General features: G+C 36.0%; 1 protein-coding gene across 5 annotated transcripts in view; it reads right to left on the reverse strand.

Moving 5' to 3' along the window:
* The window catches only part of CLASP1 (cytoplasmic linker associated protein 1), a 261001-nt gene that overhangs the window by 59852 nt on the left and 180703 nt on the right, over positions 1–20446 (reverse strand). For 3 of the 5 annotated variants that reach the window (XM_012727132.1, XM_012727144.1, XM_012727136.1), the window contains 6 exons: positions 18293–18400; positions 15939–15965; positions 14306–14473; positions 8666–8773; positions 3983–4045; positions 959–1062 (listed from right to left, as the gene is read on the reverse strand). In XM_012727132.1, the coding sequence (XP_012582586.1) occupies positions 959–1062; positions 3983–4045; positions 8666–8773; positions 14306–14473; positions 15939–15965; positions 18293–18400 (578 nt within the window). The remainder of the gene's footprint in view (positions 1–958; positions 1063–3982; positions 4046–8665; positions 8774–14305; positions 14474–15938; positions 15966–18292; positions 18401–20446) is intronic. The other 2 variants (XM_012727152.1, XM_012727159.1) reach the window with 1 other exon arrangement.

The following is a 20446-nucleotide window of genomic DNA, read 5'->3' on the forward strand; positions in this document are numbered from 1 at the left end:
GACAGAGCAAGCTGAAAATGACAAGACAGGAAAGGATGCAAAAATCACTGGAGCCTCAGAGACTATCAAATTTTGACCAGACAAAACATGGCTAAGATTTTAAAATTCAGGGTCTAAAAGTGGCGTATAGAATGCTTTTACCCTGAGGAAAGAGTAAATTATAAAAGAGCACAAGTAAGGCCAGAGATCACAGTTCCAGAGAGTATCGATTTTAAATGCTGAGCACATCAATCAGAAGAGGCAAGAAGCTAGCTGAAATGTACTTTTAAAAGCAAACTGACCACGGGCTAATTTTACCAAGAAACTTTTTGTTAAAACTACATATTTAAGGATCTCAAGCCACTTTTTAAAAAAGATATTATATATTAATGAAACAAAAACATATCTTCCTATCAGTGCTCCATAGCCTCAAAGAGTTAATCTCAAAAATTCAGGAAAAGTTCTTTATATAATGACTTAAGAACACATTTAAAACAAAGAAACAAAATCATATGGAATAACCAGTGATGTAATAGGATAAACAGAAGGTTTTCAAATGACAAATTTTGTTACCCACTGTTAAAATAATGTTTAGGTTATGCCATCAAAGCCTGTAAAGCAATAGAAGCAATAGAATGGGTAAAAGGAAACACTGGAAAAAATGTGGATAAAAGGAAAAAAAGAAGCCCAATGACATCAGAGAAGTCCAATGTCATCAAAACTTCCTTGATACGGAGGAACACAGAAGAAACACTTGAAGGTGATATTCTTGGCAAGACCAATTTTCACTTATGTAAAGAGATGTTAAAAAATTTACGAAGATAGCAATGATAAAGTAAAGGTACCTAATATTCATACAATTTTAAGGTGTGTCAAAGATAATTTATATATAGTAACCTGATTTTGAGGAAATTTCCTGGTGATGCAGAAAAAAGGTAGGTAAATCATTCAAAGACCTTACACATAACTTGACTCTTACCAAAGCATCAGCTACAGCAGCTTCAAGATCTGTACTTGTGCTCAAAACTCGCATGGCATTCACAGAACCAGGTATTCTTCCTGCCTGGCCAAGTCCAAACCGATCTATTTGAAAAACAAAAGCAAAGGATATGTCACTTTAATTCAAGTTTTCTCAAATCTCAGCAAGGGCTCCTGCCTCTTTCCACCTACTAGGCAGAGGCACTTAAAAATCTCCAGTTAATTTTAACTACCCCTGACTTGTACTTTTAACTGCACTTGATTTGTTTACCAGTGTCTGAGGCTAGGTTATTCACATTTTACATTATCATGTTGCAAATTTAAATGGCTCTTTAATAATATTTTATTTTTGACAAATTTCAAGACATGGGTGGGGAAAACTTATAATGAAGGATTGGGATTGTAAATTGAGTCTTTTAATCTACTTAGTGTTCCCAGTAAAGGCAAGTGGTCTTGACATTTGGGCAAATTAATTAGAAAGTGTGAAGTTGTAAAAAAAATGAGTTCTAATACAATATGTAATTAGAAAAGAAGTTAGCATCTGAAATAAATGTATTAAATTGATCTTTATGCAGATGTTCATCAGTGTCATTACTATTTAGCTATTACTAAGGACACCTAATCTTAAGATATTTATTCATCATGTCTATTGTCACCAAAGATTATTTAAATATCAATTTATTAAAGATCTTTAATAATCAAAAAGCTAACATCTTCACTGCAAAACATTAATCATCCAGTTAATTTATTATAAATTTTTTCCTGAGTCCCTCCAGGGATTTTTAGATGATAATCTTTATACATGTCAATGAAGTGATCTTACCCAAATCATTTAAAACTGTAGTGACTCATATTATGGATAATGAATTTAAGAAGTGCTGAGATTACAACTAAAATAGGAGAAAGTCAGTATAAACTATAAGTATATCCTACTACCTACTGGAAAAAGTTTCTTATTTAAAATAAATGCAATGGACCAAGGTTAAGAATAAAAAAGTTGTGACTAAAGAGGTAGTGTTTAAAAAGTTCACATGGTTTAAAGAATACTAATGCTTAAAGACTCGAATACTGAGGTACAATGTTTTGTCTTTGTTTAACTCCTAAGAATTTAGACAAGGGAATCTCTCATTACCCACATTCATGTAAGGAAGCATTTAGAGTAAAAGGAAAGCTACTATCTACTTTACATGAATTAATCTCTCCTATAAAGTGCTATATTTGAATTTTTAGATATGTAACAAGGCATGACCTACAAAACTGGGTGAACTTTAAATGTGAAGTTTAATTATTTAGCTTTTTAAAATGTCAGTTTCAAAATATTTACACTTCCACTGTGATAAAAAGGGGAAAAAAACTTAAACACTGCTAATCAGAAAAGTTATATACAGCAATGAATTTTTATAAAGAAACAAAAATTGTATGTTATACTATCCCCTTTTTTAATGCACATATGATCATACTGAATGACATACATCAATTATGTTTACACAGTGATTTAGTGTGCCCTGTAAATGAAAAAGACCACAAAACTATCATATGCATATCTATACTTGTATTAAATTTATCAGTTGAAATAAGGAATGCATAAATTTGGGGTTTATTGTACGCAGTTTTATTAATGATCTTGTGCAAGTCTTTTTCCATTAAAAAAGGGTAGATAGTAAAAATTTATGAGTAACAAAATGAAAATAATTCAGTTATAAGCCATTAAAAATTACTCAGCATAAACTTAAATAAAATATTCTACAAAAAAAAAAAAAAAGGTAGATCTCATGCCAGCAATTCTTGCTTGCTTCAGGGATAATAACTGATTTTTCAACACAAAATTAGAATTATAAGAAGAATGCATTTATTCTGTGCTTCCCAGGTATTTACAGCTTTGCAATACACAGTCACTACAAATCACTCACTGTAGATCATAATTTGAATTTCAAATCTTAAGGGAAGATATTTGTCTGGATCTAAGCAAAATTTATAAGCCTTTGTCTTCACCAGGCCAAAAGCTATTCTGTATTCTCACTGCTCTGATACTATCAAGAAATTCCATTTTCCATGGGATGGATGCATATGACTTGTGCCCTTGGTATGGCCCATATCTCCAAGGGTATGTACTAATCAGAGTAATGCATAGTCAAACTCAGAACTGGCCTTGTTTTGGGGGGTAAAAAAAAAGAAAAAAACTCAGTGAATTGGTCAAAGTTGTCACCACCAACAACCTGTGATATTAATAGATTGTGCTTTAATCAATTAAGAAACTAATGATTAGGGACTACTACTATATCAAAATGCCAGCTAAAACTGGCAAACTGTTGCATTATTATATGCTTAATTTTTGTCCCAAAGGCTAACCAGTGGATTTTTGGTGTGTTAAAAGGAGCTGAGGTGGAAATTTGGAGTGCATAGGTTGTAAAAGTTACCTTTGGCTGGATTTGATTTTTATCTGAATGGTGATACTGTCTTTCCATAAGAGTGTTAGCACAATCCATTTATTTTTAAATATATGAAATTATGTATACTTTAGGTTGGATCATTTAGTTAACTGAAGAGTACCTCAAAATAATTAGATACTGACACTAATAACTAACATTAAGAATCAACACTTTTGGGAGCAAACACTTTAGAGCTAAAAGATTCTGTCAGGTGGTGTTCATATCCTAGTTCCTCACAGGAACTCTGCAAGATACCTACTTTTGGTGGTTGTTTTCCTGGGGGTAGGGATGAGAAGAGGGGAAGAAGTACCTGCCCTTTTTTGTTGTTGTTGATGTTGTTTGCTTTGTTTTTCCTTGTTTTAACATAAATATGGACACTGGAGAAATGATGTTGTGAAACAGGCTATAAAGCATCTACAGCCTATTAACAGAACCATAAACATTCAACAACATAAAAAAAAAAAAAGCACATTGGAAGAAAAAAAATGAGGTGCATACATGCCAAGTGCTAACCAACACTGATGAAAACAAATGTTAAATGAGTGTGAAACTAGAACAGATGAAGAAGCCAAGTCATGCAGTTAGCACTTGTTCACCTGACTGCCCAACAGATTCAGCAGTGGAGAGAGCACTAGTGGACCTGGAATGACGTCGAGAGGCTGCAGGTAAAAGGAACGGCAACACCCACTGGATTAACACAGAAGTACTGAGACAGAAAATGCCACAGTCCAAAGGAAATGCAGAGACTGCTACCAACAAGGCATGTTTTCTCATGAGAGGAAATGGTGCTGGATATGAATGGATAGCAAGTGCCAATCCCCAAACTCCATGGCAGCCTGCCGGCTCTCACACAGCTATTAAACAAACAGGCACAACAAAGGCACTCTTGCGGGTGTTCCATACTATGTATGCATCACCTAACTCAGACTCCGGGTTTATGTTCACACCACGAAGCCTCTAGCAGCCAATATGGAAATATGCAACATGAAGAAGGTCAGGAGTCACAGAGCGTTGTCTACACTCCAAAGTAGAACAGGAGGATGGATTATTAACTCAGCTCACGAGATGTCCCATCAGTGTGTGATGCATATGCAACCATGCACCAAAAACAAAAGTATAGAAGTTCATAATGCTATTTGAAAAGAAATAGAATGAAATCACAAGAAGGGGGGGCTAAACAATTGGATTCCATTTTCCCCAGTCCAAATTGTTGTTCCGTTGCATGAATATCCTAATTACTAATGAATATGTTACTTCTCTGTTGGAAACTGAGTCCTAACGCGCTGGACAACCTTCCTTGGAGAAGTATGTTCAGTCTCTGGTGAGAAGCAGTACATTGGCTTGTCATACCACTAGGGGCAAGTTCAGTTTGAGTGCCCCTAGCTACAGGACACTGGGCAAAGCAATAAACCTCTCTGTTTCTCAGTTTCTTCATCTGTAAGATGAAGTGCAAATACTGGTACCTACCTCTTGAAACTTAAGAGAATTAAGAGACCATAAAGAAAACACATAAAATGGTGGCAGGCACAAAGGCAACAGCAGCATTAACATAGTACGGGTTGGTGGTGCTGTGGTGCAGGGCTGGTTAAGAGTAAACTCCATTTACACTCAGTCATTAAATGTTATTTTTAGCAAGTAGTCACAAGAAGCAAATACAGAAGTCTGAAGAAATATACGCTAACCTCCATCCTTGGGCAGAAAGAATGCTTGTTAAAAGTAACTGTGAAATACAGATTTGGCTCCATGTGAGATATAATTTCTCTTGACCTCAGGAAAAATATGTAATATACTTCTATTCATTGCTCTGAAAAGATGGTGACAGTCCCACAAACAATTCATATGTTTAACCAAGTTACACTCAGCAGTGCAACTTCTCACCCACATTACTAGTGCACACTACTAGGATACTGTACACTCTTTACACGGTTAGTCATAAAATAGCAAAACCTCAAGCTCTTCAATATAATATCACTTTGTGGAATGCACACACCTGTGGTACGTGTGTTATTAAATAATAACAGCTACTGGTCCATGAGGACAAAATTTTTACCAACTTACAAAAAGTAAAGAAAATAAGAAACGTCTGAATTTCTCAAGATGTTCAAAAATAAATCAGCAATCTCCAAAACATACTATGAAATCATCATTTTCCTTAAGTGAAGGAGTTGGAGAGAAATGTTGTTAAGACTTAAAGCAAACTACTCATTTATTGTATAAGCTTATCAGTATGTACCTTGATAGTTTAAAACTGAAAACCGCTTTTCAGTAACACCTGATATCATGATCCCTTATAACACTATTCATTGGTTCGTTTTCACCGGAATATTCTACAATAAATCTATGTTTTACTGTAATCCTTTGTCATATGTGCAGATGAGCATCCCACAACGGAATCCAACGTGGACTCACTTATACCAGGGTCTGATGAGTAACAGTCTTATAACCTGTAATTCCATTTAAAAGTTGTCACTATAACCATATAACATATACTCACATCACTTAAAAGGTCCAAAACACTCTTGTAATAAAAATGCAACCTTAGTACCAGTATGTATAAACTGAAACAAAACTACCCCTCCTTTTATAAGGTGAAGGTTGGCTATATAAGTTGATTCAAAAGGCACTAATACACAGTCTCACTAATTTATAAAGGGAATAAAAAGTGCTTATTGAGATGGATGAGAGGGTCACCACACATTCTCTGAAGGGTGTGGTAAATTCCTGTGAGGACAACCTTCTCAGAGGGACTTCACTTTGATCCTCCGTACCTAACCCTAAACCTAGAATTTATGACTTAGAGAATTTACCAGTACTTTCTATGTACCTTAGCCAGGAGAGAGCAATAAGTCAGAGAACACTTAACACATTTAAAAGGAATAAATGGGAAAGGCATGGAATTAACAGACCTGTTTTTAAATGAGGCAAACAGGTTTTGAAGTCAGAACTGGTTGCAAAACCTGGCTACTACTTAACTGTGTGAGGTAAGAAAAGGGACATCAAGCCTCTGCTTTGTCTGTCATCTGTACAAGAGGGATGACAATAGCTGTCCGAGAAGGTGAACAGGGATCATAAGAATTATGCCTATTGATTTTTCAGAATCGTGCCAGGTACACACAAGCATTGTTGTTATTCTTGCTGGACAAAAGTTTCAGGCACAGCTTTAATGCGAGGGGGGAGAGGAAGGAATGGTATAAAAAAAAGCTCAAAAGATGTTAACTATTGCCTGACCACAACTGAAGGCACATGCTGATGCCAGAGCTTGTGAAGAAGAAATGTGCATCGCATCTTCTGCCTTGGGAGCATTTCACATTGCAACATTCTTAAGCAGACACTTAGCAGATTCATTTCATCAAAGAAAGTGAAAAACAGACTAGCTCAATTAAATACTCAGGGTTCAAAAATGACCCCCAAAATTCAGCACATTTTGCATGGTCCATAGACCACATGCTGGTTTACAAAAGCTGCTTTCATAGACAGTAAGGAAAATGCCCATACATGTATAAAATAAAGACACTGAATTGCTTCTAAGAGACAAAATAACCAATAAACAGATGGAATTGTTCAATTATATTAATAGGTTGTCTGGAAGGTCAAATAGTGAGCAAGGATGCATAGATATACAGCCTTTGCTTAAAAGGGAAAAATCACCAATTCAATCAGAAAAAGACCACTATTGCCACCACTGATTTGCTAAGAATTCTGCTCAAAACCTCCAGGTTGCTAGAGAAATGCTACATGTACCAGGTTAAGTTGCCCACTGAGGTTACGCTGATAAGATAGACTGTCTCACAGAGGAATCTTCTCAAGTGAATCTTCTAGCAGGGCTTCTGAGTTTCTTTACCTACTCTTCCTCAGAACTACAGAAGGGACAGTGAGTTATAAAGAAATACATCTAGATTTTCATTACTGATACTGACTGAGGAAAAAGAAAGGTATTAGGAAGATGTGTGTATCATCAGGAGACAGAGGCAAACAAAGACCTAACTTGTTTGATGTTGGCATACATCTTCTGTAGTGACATTTTATATTTCAAACACCAATCACATTACTAGAACCAAAATAATAGACTGTTGTAGTCTGTACTTCCATATAATTTCAGACAGAAGCCTAATTATTACATTTTTATTTTAGTTAAGTTTTTAGATGAAGTACTTTTCCCCCCACTATTATATAAATGTTTACCTGTTACACTTAGCAAGAAAAAATATATATAACTGTATAGCCCTTAGTATGTGAAGAAACTAAAATACTACTACTGATAAATACAAAACATTTCCTTCTTGCAAAAGCATATGGTAGAATTATCTCTGAAGATTATTTATACCAGGTGAAAGTACAAACTTCTTGAAAATGGGTGTATATCAAATATATCTGAACTAAAAAGATAAACACAATATTTCAAAAAAGGATACATGTTTCACTTTTTGTGTTAATTTTCTTGAATCCTTGACATTATTAAAATGCAAGTTTTGGGTATAAAACAATTGACACTGGTGAGGGGAACGAACAACCCCACTGGTATGCAGCTGGTGAGCTGACATATAGCTCTTACAACAACACTTTATGGCACCAAATATTGACATATTTTTTTTTGTCCTGGGATGGTATCAGGTTATACACATTAAACAGCCTATTGAGCCCAGGAAGAATGAAAATATCCAAATAATTAACAATATCAAAATTTTGTGTTGTGCTGCACATTTCAGCAGTTATCAGAAAATTGTTTTCAGATTGCTTTAAAGAAAGTTTTGAGTAGTTCATCTCTTCCTTCATGCTCTTTTCAGATTAATGTTATCACCCCTAACCTAAGCACATTTAGTCTCCTAAATGTGATCATGCTTTTGATTGCAATGAGTGATTTTTTTTCTTTGGTTGAATTGAATCACATATGCCTAATCTCAGGGAAAATTAAAAACAAATTGCAGAAATTCCATGACTAAGGGTAACTCTTAAGCAGCAACTGACTGGCTGAGCTTCACCTTCTGTTAGGAATTACCACATAGAGGGGCTTGCGAGGTAGCAAGTGGCTATTAATGACAACAGTACAGAGTGAAGTGGTGCTTTTTTCCTCTAACATATAAAAATTGAAAACTGCCAAAATTCAAGCATGCACAAGGGCAACAACAAAGGGTAACTAAAGAAGAGGAGAGAAAGAAGAAAGGATCACAAGGACAGTAGAGAGGGAAAGCGGGTCATTCCACCTTGCAGTGTCGTGGACAAGCATTTGGAGCAGGGAAAGGAAGTCTTGGCTCTGCGAGTCAGCACCTGCGTGTACTCACCAAGTGGAGGAAAGCCCCGAGCAGGGCTTGTATCTCGGCTGCTCTCACGGCTGGTATCGCGGCTGCACCCCTGACTCATGCTGGGTCGAGGGATACGGCTGCTCCGTGCTAGCGTGCAGCATGAGGGGTTTCAGAGAAGGTGAACAAGTTTAATGAAGACAGAAAAACTCACAAAAGGTCAGTTACATTCTGTTAATCTAATCATGATACTGTCAGTGCTGGGAGTTCTGAAGACTGAGCACCTGTCCACAACATTGAACTCCCGCAGACTGACATGCAAACAGGAGAGGCGTTGGAGAGAAACTCCATTGTGCTCAATGCCTCAGAAAGCTGAATTTTAGTATGAGGGTGAAATAACATCTAAATGTAGGAAATGAAAAGAAAGCTTTCCAAAGATCTTCAGAAACGGCACCAGCAAATACAAGATCAAAAGTCTTATAAAATGATCAGTGTTTATGGCTTTAGCAAACTTCTCAATAAGATAGAAGAGCGAAGCCATTTTTCATATATGCTGGATTCTTAGAGAGATAAATAAAATTTAGATTTTAAAAAACAGAATAAAGGCTCTGGTCACTGAAGTCCATGAACTTACCTATTCAGAAGGAAAAGGGTTCACCTTTTCAGTCTAACTTTCTTTACAAAGAAGTCATAGGACTCAGTGGCTATGGAGCCTGTCCACACAAGTAAATGTGCAGATGTTCCAAATAGTTAATGATGTAATCCATCAGATACAAGAGTTGGGAGAGCAATCCCTTCATTTAGTGGCCCCAACACTGAGTCTCTGCTTTTTCACAGGAATCCAGAAAGATTTGCCTGTGTTTGCCACTCACGTGAGGCTATATTATGTGGGCTGATAAATCAAATATTCATGATGAAAGATCCTTCCACAGACCTGAGACTAGCCAATTACTTTATCATCTATGGATAGTTTGATTATTCTCACATAAAACACAGAAAGTCACAGGAATAACCTAAGGTCTACTATCAGTGACGATAAAGCTAAGAAAAGGCCCTGATGCCCTTGTTTTTTAAGTTTAATTTTGAAAACAGAAATACAGCACTGGCAAAATACCCCAAAACAACTCTCCATACTAAATATGCGATAGTTAATGAGAAGAATAAATATTTCCCATCTTGTGAGGATCTACTTCTTCCAGACAGAAATATTTTTCCTGGAATTTTGGGAAAATATACTGTATTCACCAATGTAAAAATAGTCACATTTACTATACTGCAACAAGGACAGCCAATTATTTTAGGACAAAGGTAGATTTCCTGTATGGCCAAACTTCCTAACATAAATGTCTTACAAACTACAACAATGAAATTCCCTGTTGAAAGGAATACAGAAGTGAAAAAACTCAAACCAACTTCCTGCTGAGTGTGAGAAACTGAATTAGACCATAAAGGTGTATAAATAGGCCCAAGTGCTTAAGTCTTCCCTGGCAAACACAGAAAGATTAAGAGCAGGAATATAATCTGAGTAAATCAGTGGAATGAGGGCCTACTCCTAATGTGCATTCATTTTGCCAATGTGGCATGGAAGCACTTAGTAGCAGCAGTGACTATTTAATCAGCAATTCTGGATAACATTCTAACAATAAATAAGGGCAAAAGGACAAAAGCTGGGCAGTATCGAGTGACCCCAGCAATAGTGAGAAGTTGCCTACAATCTACCCAGCAATACAGTTTTTTATCAGCATTTCATCTAGTTGATGCAATGACCTCTCCAGTTCCATGTTAACTCACTGGTCCATCCACGTAGGCTCTCTAAGTCTCAGCCTCTGCTTGGGAAGGGTAGGTAGGAAGGAGTCCCATCATTTAAATGAGAAAAGTATTGTAAGCTAGTATACACACATAAGTAACTCTGGAGCCCCTTGTCGAAGGGTGTATATAAAGATTTCACCTTATTTCACGACAGTCAATAAAGTAACAACAGTACTGATGGTTCTATCATATGTGTATTTGCTTAGTTGAACATTTTCTTAATAGTTCTTACCAAGTTATTTCTGAATTTTTCTCGAGTTCACACACTCTCCCTTAACACACATGCTACCATACCAGGAAATCTCTGTTCTCTTCCCCACACTAAGCCTGCTTTTGTGCAGACTAAGAGCATGAAAGGGATAAACAGCTATAGCTGAAGTAGAAATATATATAAATTCTTAACAAGATTTACCTTCTGGTATTTCACTCAAAGAAAATTCACTCACCCATGTCCCTGCTGACTTAAACATAATGGCAAACAGTAGCACATGGAAAAAGTTTGTTTATAATTTGCAAAAATCAGCCTTGAGTTGCACCCAACCTCACAAAAGTCTATCTAGTGATGAGGTGATACCAAAAATTCAAATGTTGGATAATTTAAAATGCATCAAGAAAAAAAAAAAAACTCCAGACTTATAACACCATTTCAAAACACTAATATACAAGGAAACCCTAAGCATATAGTAGTAAATGGTATTTTACAAAGCCCAGATACCGTGGTCTTTGTCTGAACAACACTACAACAAATCAATCTGTCTCTTTAGAGTGGTAAAATAGAGTGTTCTATATGAGAATATGTCAGAGAGGACAAGGCATGCCAGAAGAGGGAGGAGTAAAAAAAAAAACCCTTCTTGCCCTTTGAACTTCTAAAAATAGTATTCCTATGTAATGCTGGAGTCATAAGCTTAAAATGCTGGAAGTGTCTGAAAACATTAAAAACAATTTGGTTGGTTTTCATTTCCCAAGAGACACTATCTTTATAGTATATTTAGGTAAAAAAATCCTGGCTTTGCTTTTTTAGGAAGGTTTTTAACCAGAAATCATGTCAAACACAGTAGAAGAGGAATAGTGAAAACAGAAGTTGAAGAAATGAAATGCCTCTTTAACCCAGGTAGTTTCATGTTTTAGTCTTGTACGCAACAGCTTAAATTAACAGGTGAAAGTTGTGATTATTAACTTTAATTCTTTCAAAATGCTTTAATCGGAAAGCATTTTAAATGCATTTCCACAGAATGTAAGCTGCAAAACACTTTCTATAATGTTGTTAACAGATGATTTGGAGGAAAAAGGGGACCAATGGCAAACTTGTAAAATGTAACATAGACAAGAGCTATTCATGTGACTCTATTATCAGTCAAATAGAATGAAATACAAAGATGAAACAATTTACAAATCTATTCTTCCATAAACAGTTTATGAAGGAATCAATCATCAAGAAAAAAAGTGACAGGGGTTCAGTTTATATCTTGGTTTCCTCCAAAAGCAATAACATTATATCTTGTTTTTAAGAAATCTTAAAATACTAAAGAAGAATCCTGGTATTTTTAGTGCAAGTGAGAAAGGAAAAGTTTATTAAGAAATTCTAAATTATTTAAAAAAAAATTACATAGCTGAAGCAATCACAATCTATAGAATGTTAGAACTACCAGTGCAAATTCTCAGCCTAGTTTATAAACTACTCATTGATTTAGGGATTATATTTTTGAAAGATGCTCTCTCTCTCCCCACTCTTTGAATAATTACATTTAAAGTTGTCATACAATAAACAAATATTTAGAATAAGCATATATTCAGCATACACTAAACGGTCACAGTAACACATAATCAACTACTGATAAATACTATTGTATCTGACACCATATAAAATGGAAAATCTAAGGAGTATTATGGGAAGAAACAGAAAGGCTATTTATACACACGCACACACACACACATACTCCATTTTTATCTGTATACACATGTATTCTTACAATGCATAGAGGTATCTTCATTCATCAGAACTGTACGTATTACAGTCCTTTTTTACACATAACTAATTCCCTCAATGAGCATTGAGGAAATCATGTTTTGCAAAATAATAATTGAAAAATCTGGAATACATTCCTCTTTAGTTCTCAGATATTTTACAGCGCCTCTTTTAAAAGCTAACTTAATGCTACCATTCCAACTACCCACAACACAAATTCCATTGTTCAGACTATGGAGTCTCACCTCTCATACTTAATGTCAGACAACCAAAGTTTGTTTGTTTAACCACATGAAGGTACAAATAGCATCTAAGTAAATATAAAAAGTGAAATCCTGAAAAAGAATTTTAATAGCATAAAACTCATCTGGATTGACAAGAGACAGCCTATCAACTTCAACAATTAACTATGGAAAAATAACTGAAACCTCATGCCTACATTTCAAATCAAATGAATTTTCCAAACAAAACCAAATCTAAATACAGATAAGTTACAACATCAAATTTGAATTTCATGATATTCCAGTGATTATCTTTTCTGGTTGTAGCCACATTGCCTATTATTACCCTATTCAAATAATTTGTCAGTTCATGGGCACTGGAATGTAAAACCAACAGATAATTGGCATCATAAAAAATTAACAAAACCACTGCTTGATTATAGTTTTCATTTGCTTTGAAAATGTTAGTTAAACCATTCTACCTAAATACTTGTCCTGGTCTTCTTGAGACTCGAGCAATCTTCAAGGGCTTTGCATGAGCTGAAATTGACCAGTCTCTCTTGCCCTGCTTTCCCAGACCACCTAGCCAAACTTCCTTTGCTAAAACCAGATAAATGTCATGTGACTCCCTCCTTCTGTCCAACTGCTTCAGCAGTCTCACCTTCCTCCCTCATTACCCTACCCTGCCTAACATCACCTTGTACTTCATCAAAACAGAAGCTGTTCCAGAAAGTCTCTTCTAGTAGGAAATCTAAGACAATTCTTTCCTGTGGTCCCAGAGCCCCTTATCATATTTCTACCTCTAAGCAAACAACTCTTTTAGAGTCAGAAGCTAAATTAATTTAATTTATTTTCTAATTCTAAGGTCTAGTACATCACAGTAAATATTCAGGTAAAAAGTGTCGAGAGGATAAATGAGTAAGTGAGAAGGATAAGCCAACAGAATTTAAGTACTCAATTTCACGCTAATAGATTTTTATAATTAGGAAGGAATTTAATGAACATAGGTATTTCATAATGTATGATAAAAACACTTCCAACATCTGTATTAAGAAGGTAGTATACCATTTAGATTTTGGGCAAAAGGTCCTTAAGCTGTTTGAGGGTAATTCGTAAAGTCCTATTCACTTAAAAAGAAACTGAATACTACAACACAAAAACAAAAATTATATACTGGATTTTTCACTTATTCTTAGTTTTCACTTTTGAACAATCTTATATTAAAAGTAGCTACATACATTATTCTTTGACCACAAGTTCCATCAATCAGTTTACAGAAGATTAAAATCAAAATAAAAGTGAACCCTACAAATTGCTCTTGAAACAGAGATTTTTAACGAGTTAGAGTTCATTAGTCAAAGAAAAATATATTGCTTTGAACTGAGAAGGAAAAAAGTCTCCTGCTCATTCGCCCAACTGTAATGCTTTGCAAAGTAACCATAAAAATAAAAAAAATTCACACTGATGTAATTCCCATGAATGTGAATGGCAAGTATCACATACTTTCCAGTTTTAGCTGAAATCTGAATATGCCACAATTATGAAACACAGTTTTAACACAGACAAAATGACATCCTCAGTTCAAAAGTAGATTTTCTGTTTCCTACATTAAGACAAGTCATTAGATTATATTCAAAGTTATGACACAGTCGAGAACGGTATTCCGAGATCTTTGAGAATTCTTACCTAGTCCTATTCGGTTTGGACTTGTTTCTCGGCTACATCCCTGACTCCTGGGAATCTTGCTTCGTTTTTCTGAAGAGGGTGTCACAGGTGGGCCTCTTGAGGAACCCCCAGCAAGGCCACTATAACCACTTCCCAACAATTTCCCTGGGGAACTTGACCGGCTACCAGCTAAAAGTGAAGCAAAATAGATTTAAACAATGGAGGTAAAGAAGGAAATAAATACAGTAATTTTGAAAGCTATTTTAAACATAAATTTGGATCAAACACTAAGAGAATTTTATATGAAAATAGCTTCAGTTGGTGGCAATACCAATTCTTAAGAAACACACAGGATAGAAAAATATCAAATTATGAAAGAATCTATACATAGAACTAGGAGGAGAGTTCTATAAGCATGCAAAATTTCTTATTCAAAAGGGCAGACTAAGTATAAGATTCCCTGTTTCAAAGCAAATTTCAACAAATAATCACAAGGTGCTTATTTTTTTGTTTTTTTATATGAGTTAATATGTTCAAAAAATTAAGTATAACTGGTAGAGAGTAGAAATACTAATACAACAAATTGCTTAAACAGTAGTGGAAGAAAATAAACCCAAGAAAGCTCCATTAATCTAACAAATGGAAGGAAAAGGGGAATGGGATAAATGGAAATAAGGCAAATAAAAATCACAAAGTAAGATGGTAGGAATAAGCTCAACACAATACATTAATAATGACAAATGTGAATGGGTTAAATTAATTTATCATAAGAGAGAGATTCTTAAATTGGTTTTCTAAAAAATGAAATGAAATTCATACCAAAACAAAACAAAAAAGAATACAGAATTAAAAAGGGACAAAGATATGTCATTTGATAAAAAGTAATTGCCCACAGAAATAGGAATTAAACCTTTATGCTTTAAATACCACAGCTTTGAAATATAAAACACAAAAATATGTATATATACCAACAAGGAAAATACACCATATTTTCACTTTTCCATATATGAAAATTGTAAAAATCAACTGCGTGTTAAACATCTAAGGAAATCTCCAAAATCTACAGAAGCAGAAATCTCATAGACCATATTCCCTATGCAATGCGAATAGAAATTAAAAACAAATGATATGGTTAACTAAGCTTCATTAGGGGCTATACAACCATTTCTTATGGGACAAAAGTCTCCCTTAGAGAAAACAGCAAAGTTTTAAGGCAAATGACAGCCATTTATTTAGAGGACTGCCTTTCAGAGGGAAGAAAACAAAATTCTACAACATAAAATGCCCATTATATTCTAGAACTGAAGATCCCAGAGGTTTTAAAAAAAGACAAAACTTTGAAATACTTACCTGGAAATAACAAAATAACACATACCCCACCATCATTCAAATAAACTAAGGTGACTACTCACAAAAATCAGCATTTTATAATTTAACTACCACTTAAAGTACAATTTATTGCAAAAGTCACCATTACACAGTACAGATTACCATAAAGAGTCTGCATAAACGAAGAAAAGAAATCCATTTCAAATTCTAGAATTTGAACAAACAAAAAATGCAGAAAGATTCTCATAATAAAGAGAAATTAATATTGTGCAAGGAACCTGGGGTAAGGAAGAATGCAAAATAAGCAAGAAGAGAAATGGCTTACCACCAGCAGGATTAGCAGATCTGGATCCTTGATTATGAGAGCAGACCAAAGGACAGGCAGAAAGTAGATTAAAAGACAATAACACAATACAGAATGTCAGCATGCAGCACAATACAAACGTCTTTATTCAAACATATTAGGCAAAATTAGTCTTTATTCTCCTAGACTACTTTTATATTTATCTAACACTGGGCCCTGGTGGGGTAAAGGGTTAAAGCACATCACTATGAAGCTATCCACAGCCGCTGCAGCACGAGTTTGATCCCCAGCCAGGGAGGTGACCCACATGGTGCAGCAAACCTCTCCTGACATGCCCGCTGCTCCCCTCAGCAGTGTATTTCATTTGGTGTGTCTGTTCTGCTCCCCACTCTTTCTCTGGTGAATCCTCTCACCTCTCAACATCTGGCCTATACCCCAGTTCTGTATGCATAAATAAATAAATCTTTAAAAAAAAACGTATTTACTAACACTTATCTGACCAAATTATTAGCACTTACTTCAGATCTGTTCATATATTACTTATAACCTGCCTGTGCCAAGCACAGTGATATACCTAGAAGATGGGCCTTCCCCTCTAGGAGTACATGACTCAGGCTCTGAGGAACCTGAGAGAAATGATTACATCTTATCCACTTGTGTGTCACTGCCACCTTGAACAGTGCTGACCACAGAGAAGTGCACTGTAAATTTCAATAAATTCAAATAAACTGCTATTAACTAGGTTCATCTGAATGTCCTGTACTAATTTCTCAAATATTTCAAATATGTCAATGCTGAACGATCCTATATCCAATGTTAATAAAAGCTACTTATTAAACCAAGACTATGAATACTTAATGAACACTTAGAAATGTATATGTAATTAACTCATTAAAATAAGAGCTCCTTGTGGAGTAAAACTCATTAAGTAAAACTTAAAGTGGAGACCCAAGGCTGGGTGCAATCATTTTATAAATCTTAAGAATTAAAGCTTCATCATCACCCCTGCTACTCCCCAACCCCTACAGAAAGAAGCTTAATCTACTGTTTACGAACCAGAGGAACCAGGTAGGGGCAGAGACCTCCTAGAGGCCAATAAACAGCAGATATAAACAAAAAGATGTTATACTGTTTGGCCCTTACTCTCCAAGAAAGGAAGTAACACTCTACAGCTGAAGGGCTACACATTTTTCATTCAACTCAGTTTTCATCTGTCCTATATTCTGAGTCATGGACCCTTTTGTCAGGAACTTCTTAACTATGGACCTGACCCACATTTACGAGGTCATGACTGCAGTATTAAGCCCATTTGTGACTCCAGGCTTCATGAGAGTTCAACAGAATCATCAGAACCAGGCTGTTCCCAAGGTAGAAGTTTCTGGGTACTCATCTGTACAATCCACATTGTGCTGTGTGGTGCGGTGCACTAAAAGCACAGGCTTCTACGTCAGACAAACCTGGGTTCTACAGCCTCACTGAAGGCCTTCAACGTGACCTTACGCTTTCTTCTCAGGGAAGATAGAAACTTTGGTATAAGATTTCAGCTGTGCAAGTGACATATATCTAAAGGAGCTTGGAAAGACTAAGCAAGAACCCAAGGTCTGGACTTGGACTAAGTGCTCTCAACACAAGCCAGACAGCTCTCAGGGGCCACCAGCTGGAGTGCTGTATGGAGGAAACTCATGCATCTCCCTGGGAAAGGAAGACTTTCTCTGCCATGTCCACTTTCACAGGAAAACTCTGATTCCCAGCTATCCAGTCCATGCATAGTGAGGGTATAAGAGACAGAATTATGTGTAGCCGGGAGGTGAGATCCCAGTGCTGAATACTAAGAGTCACCAGAAGATATTCATCCAAACCAGGGCTGCTTTCATGGCTGAGGCTGTCAAACCAACTGACTCAACATACACAGAGAAGCAATAATGCAAGCAAGGGCAGCTGGGCAAAGCAAGCGCCTGCACTAGTGAGAGGAAAGGAGCAGGTAGCAAATGTGAGAACAGAGGATTAGAGAGGAGAGTTTTAATGGATTTACTTATTGCCACTGGAAACAGACCAAGCAATAGCAGTAATCTCCCCAGGTACTGCTCTTAAGTCACACCAGGATTCCTTATCAATACAAAACCAAATCACATTCTAGACACATTTCAACTGGAGAGGCCTGAAGAGAGGGAGAAAAACTATATTTAGTGTTTAATGATACAAAAATTAAATCACTTGGACTTTGCAAGCTTACCCAACAAACATCAAGATTATTCACGGTATTTTAGTCAGAGAAGTGTTTTCCCCTTACGTCAACCTACAAAGTGCAACGATTTCATCTGCAGAACCAGCTGTTGAATAAGATTTAAGATAACAGCACAAAAGAAACTTCTTACGCTGGGACTGTGAAACCACTTTAGCCCGACTGCGGCCTCGATTATCTGAAGGCGTGGTGGCGACGTTGGTGGCACTCCCAGAGCTCTGCCGTCTCGTGCGGATCCGACCTGAAGGACACAGCAAAAACAAAGTCTCCATGTGTTTAACATGGGTACTACTCAAGAAAAAAACCCACACCGTGAGCAAGGGGCATTGACCAGGCCACCAACAGGGAGAGCAGGTCCACCCCACACATGGTCCTGACACGCCTCTGTGTGCACACACGTTCACACATCTGTACACATGACTCTACAGAAAGGTTAGGAACTCCTGAGATGAGTCATGAACCTATCCGGAGCTGATGTTTTGATTATTTTACCATACTATATTTTCAGATGAGGAGATGCTATCCACTGGAAGAATTTTTAACAATAACTATTTTCAGATTAAATTCTCTCTTTTTATTGTCTAAAAATCTGAAATTTTCCCTAATCAGGAAATTCTTAAGACAAAAAAAAAGTTTAGCAAAAGAGAAAATCTTAATTCAGCAATCAAATGCCACAGTACCCTAGAGAATAAAGGTGTTTTGAAGTGCAGTGTTAAAACTTCTATTTTAAAGGATGTACACTAGTAAGTCTAGGCTAGAAAAGATGAAGAGAAAAGGAATCAAAATTAGGAGTAAATAGGGAAATGATGGCCTAAAAATAAGTCAACATTGCAGGTTTTATGAAAAGAACTTGCCAATGTCAGTAAAGCAACCTATCGCTACCAATTACCAAAATGAAGGGAAACTAATAAAGTGAGGTTTCTGAGCCCTTGGGGGAGGGGAGGAAGGACATAAGAAAAGGTCAAGGGGTACTTTTATAACATGAAGCCATAAAAAATTATTTCAAATTATAAAACCACCTATGATCAGACCAATACGATTAGGTCTGACCAATAGGGCGTAAACTTTTTATTTTTTTAATTCAAAGCTTCTGTGGTTTCAAAGAAAACAAAGCAGTCAGAATAGCAAACTGATTAGGTTCAGAAAAAATCATAATGATATATAAAATAAATTATTCCCATTTTATCGATGAAGAGAGACATAGGAATGATTAACTAATCTTCCAGAATGCACTTTGCATCTCATATGCTTGTGCCTACCTGACTGGCTGAAGTATGAGTGAGGACATTTTAATTTCCAAAGGAAGTTACTAAAATGAATCAAGGCAGTGCACCCAGGCAAGGTGAATGTGGAAAAAGGAAAAAAAAAAAATCAACTGAATTTATTTTAAACTTATATAATATCTAAGTCACAAAGATTTTTTTAATGATCATTCACACATATTCAGCTTCAAAAGTAAATAAATGCTTTTTGCTAATATCCCTGTATAATCTATCCTTTTTTCAGCATTTGGTAACACAATCCTAACCAAATGTCATCTTTGTATTTTTTTTTTTTTTAAAGATTTATTTATTTGTACATACAGAACTGGGGTACAGGCCAGAGGCTCAGGGGTGGTGAGAGGCTTCACCAGAGACAGAGTGGGGAGCAGAACAGGCAGATCAACGAAGTACACTGCTGAGGGGAGCAGCGAGCGGGTCAGGAGAGGTCTGCCACGCCATGTGGTCTCCTCCGGGGCAGGCGGGAATCGAACTCATGCGGAAGTGGCTTTAGCTTCTCAGTGCAGTGCTTTAACCCGCTGCGCCACCAGGGAGGGCCCATCTTTATATTTTTTAACATATAAGCAATAAATAGATGGTATTGTTATATTTTTATCTTAAACAATGGTACCACAGGATATATATTTTCCAAAAATTTACTGTTTTGCCCAAGTTTTATTTGAAGTTATTTTTAGAAGTGACTGTACTGTATTAAGTAGAGGAGAGACCTGTTTTATTTTTCCCATGTGACTAACCATTGTCCTAATAAACTTTCTCAGCCCTTTTTTTACCGATCTACAATCCCAGCTTCACCGTGTGTGTGTGTGTGTGTGTGTGTCTAAAATACAGTCTATTTCTCAGCTACTTAGGCTAGTCCATGTATCTACAATAATGAAGCTCATACTTTTATGATTAGCTTTTTAAATAAATTACTATCTTATAGGGCAAATCAATCCATGTTTTCCTAAGGCCCTTTCCTGTTCTCCACACACATGTGAAGAAAAATTAAAAGATCTTAATATCTTGGC

Source organism: Condylura cristata, unplaced genomic scaffold (assembly GCF_000260355.1).
Source record: "Condylura cristata isolate star-nosed mole 26May11 unplaced genomic scaffold, ConCri1.0 scaffold00002, whole genome shotgun sequence".
Taxonomy (NCBI): domain Eukaryota; kingdom Metazoa; phylum Chordata; class Mammalia; order Eulipotyphla; family Talpidae; genus Condylura; species Condylura cristata.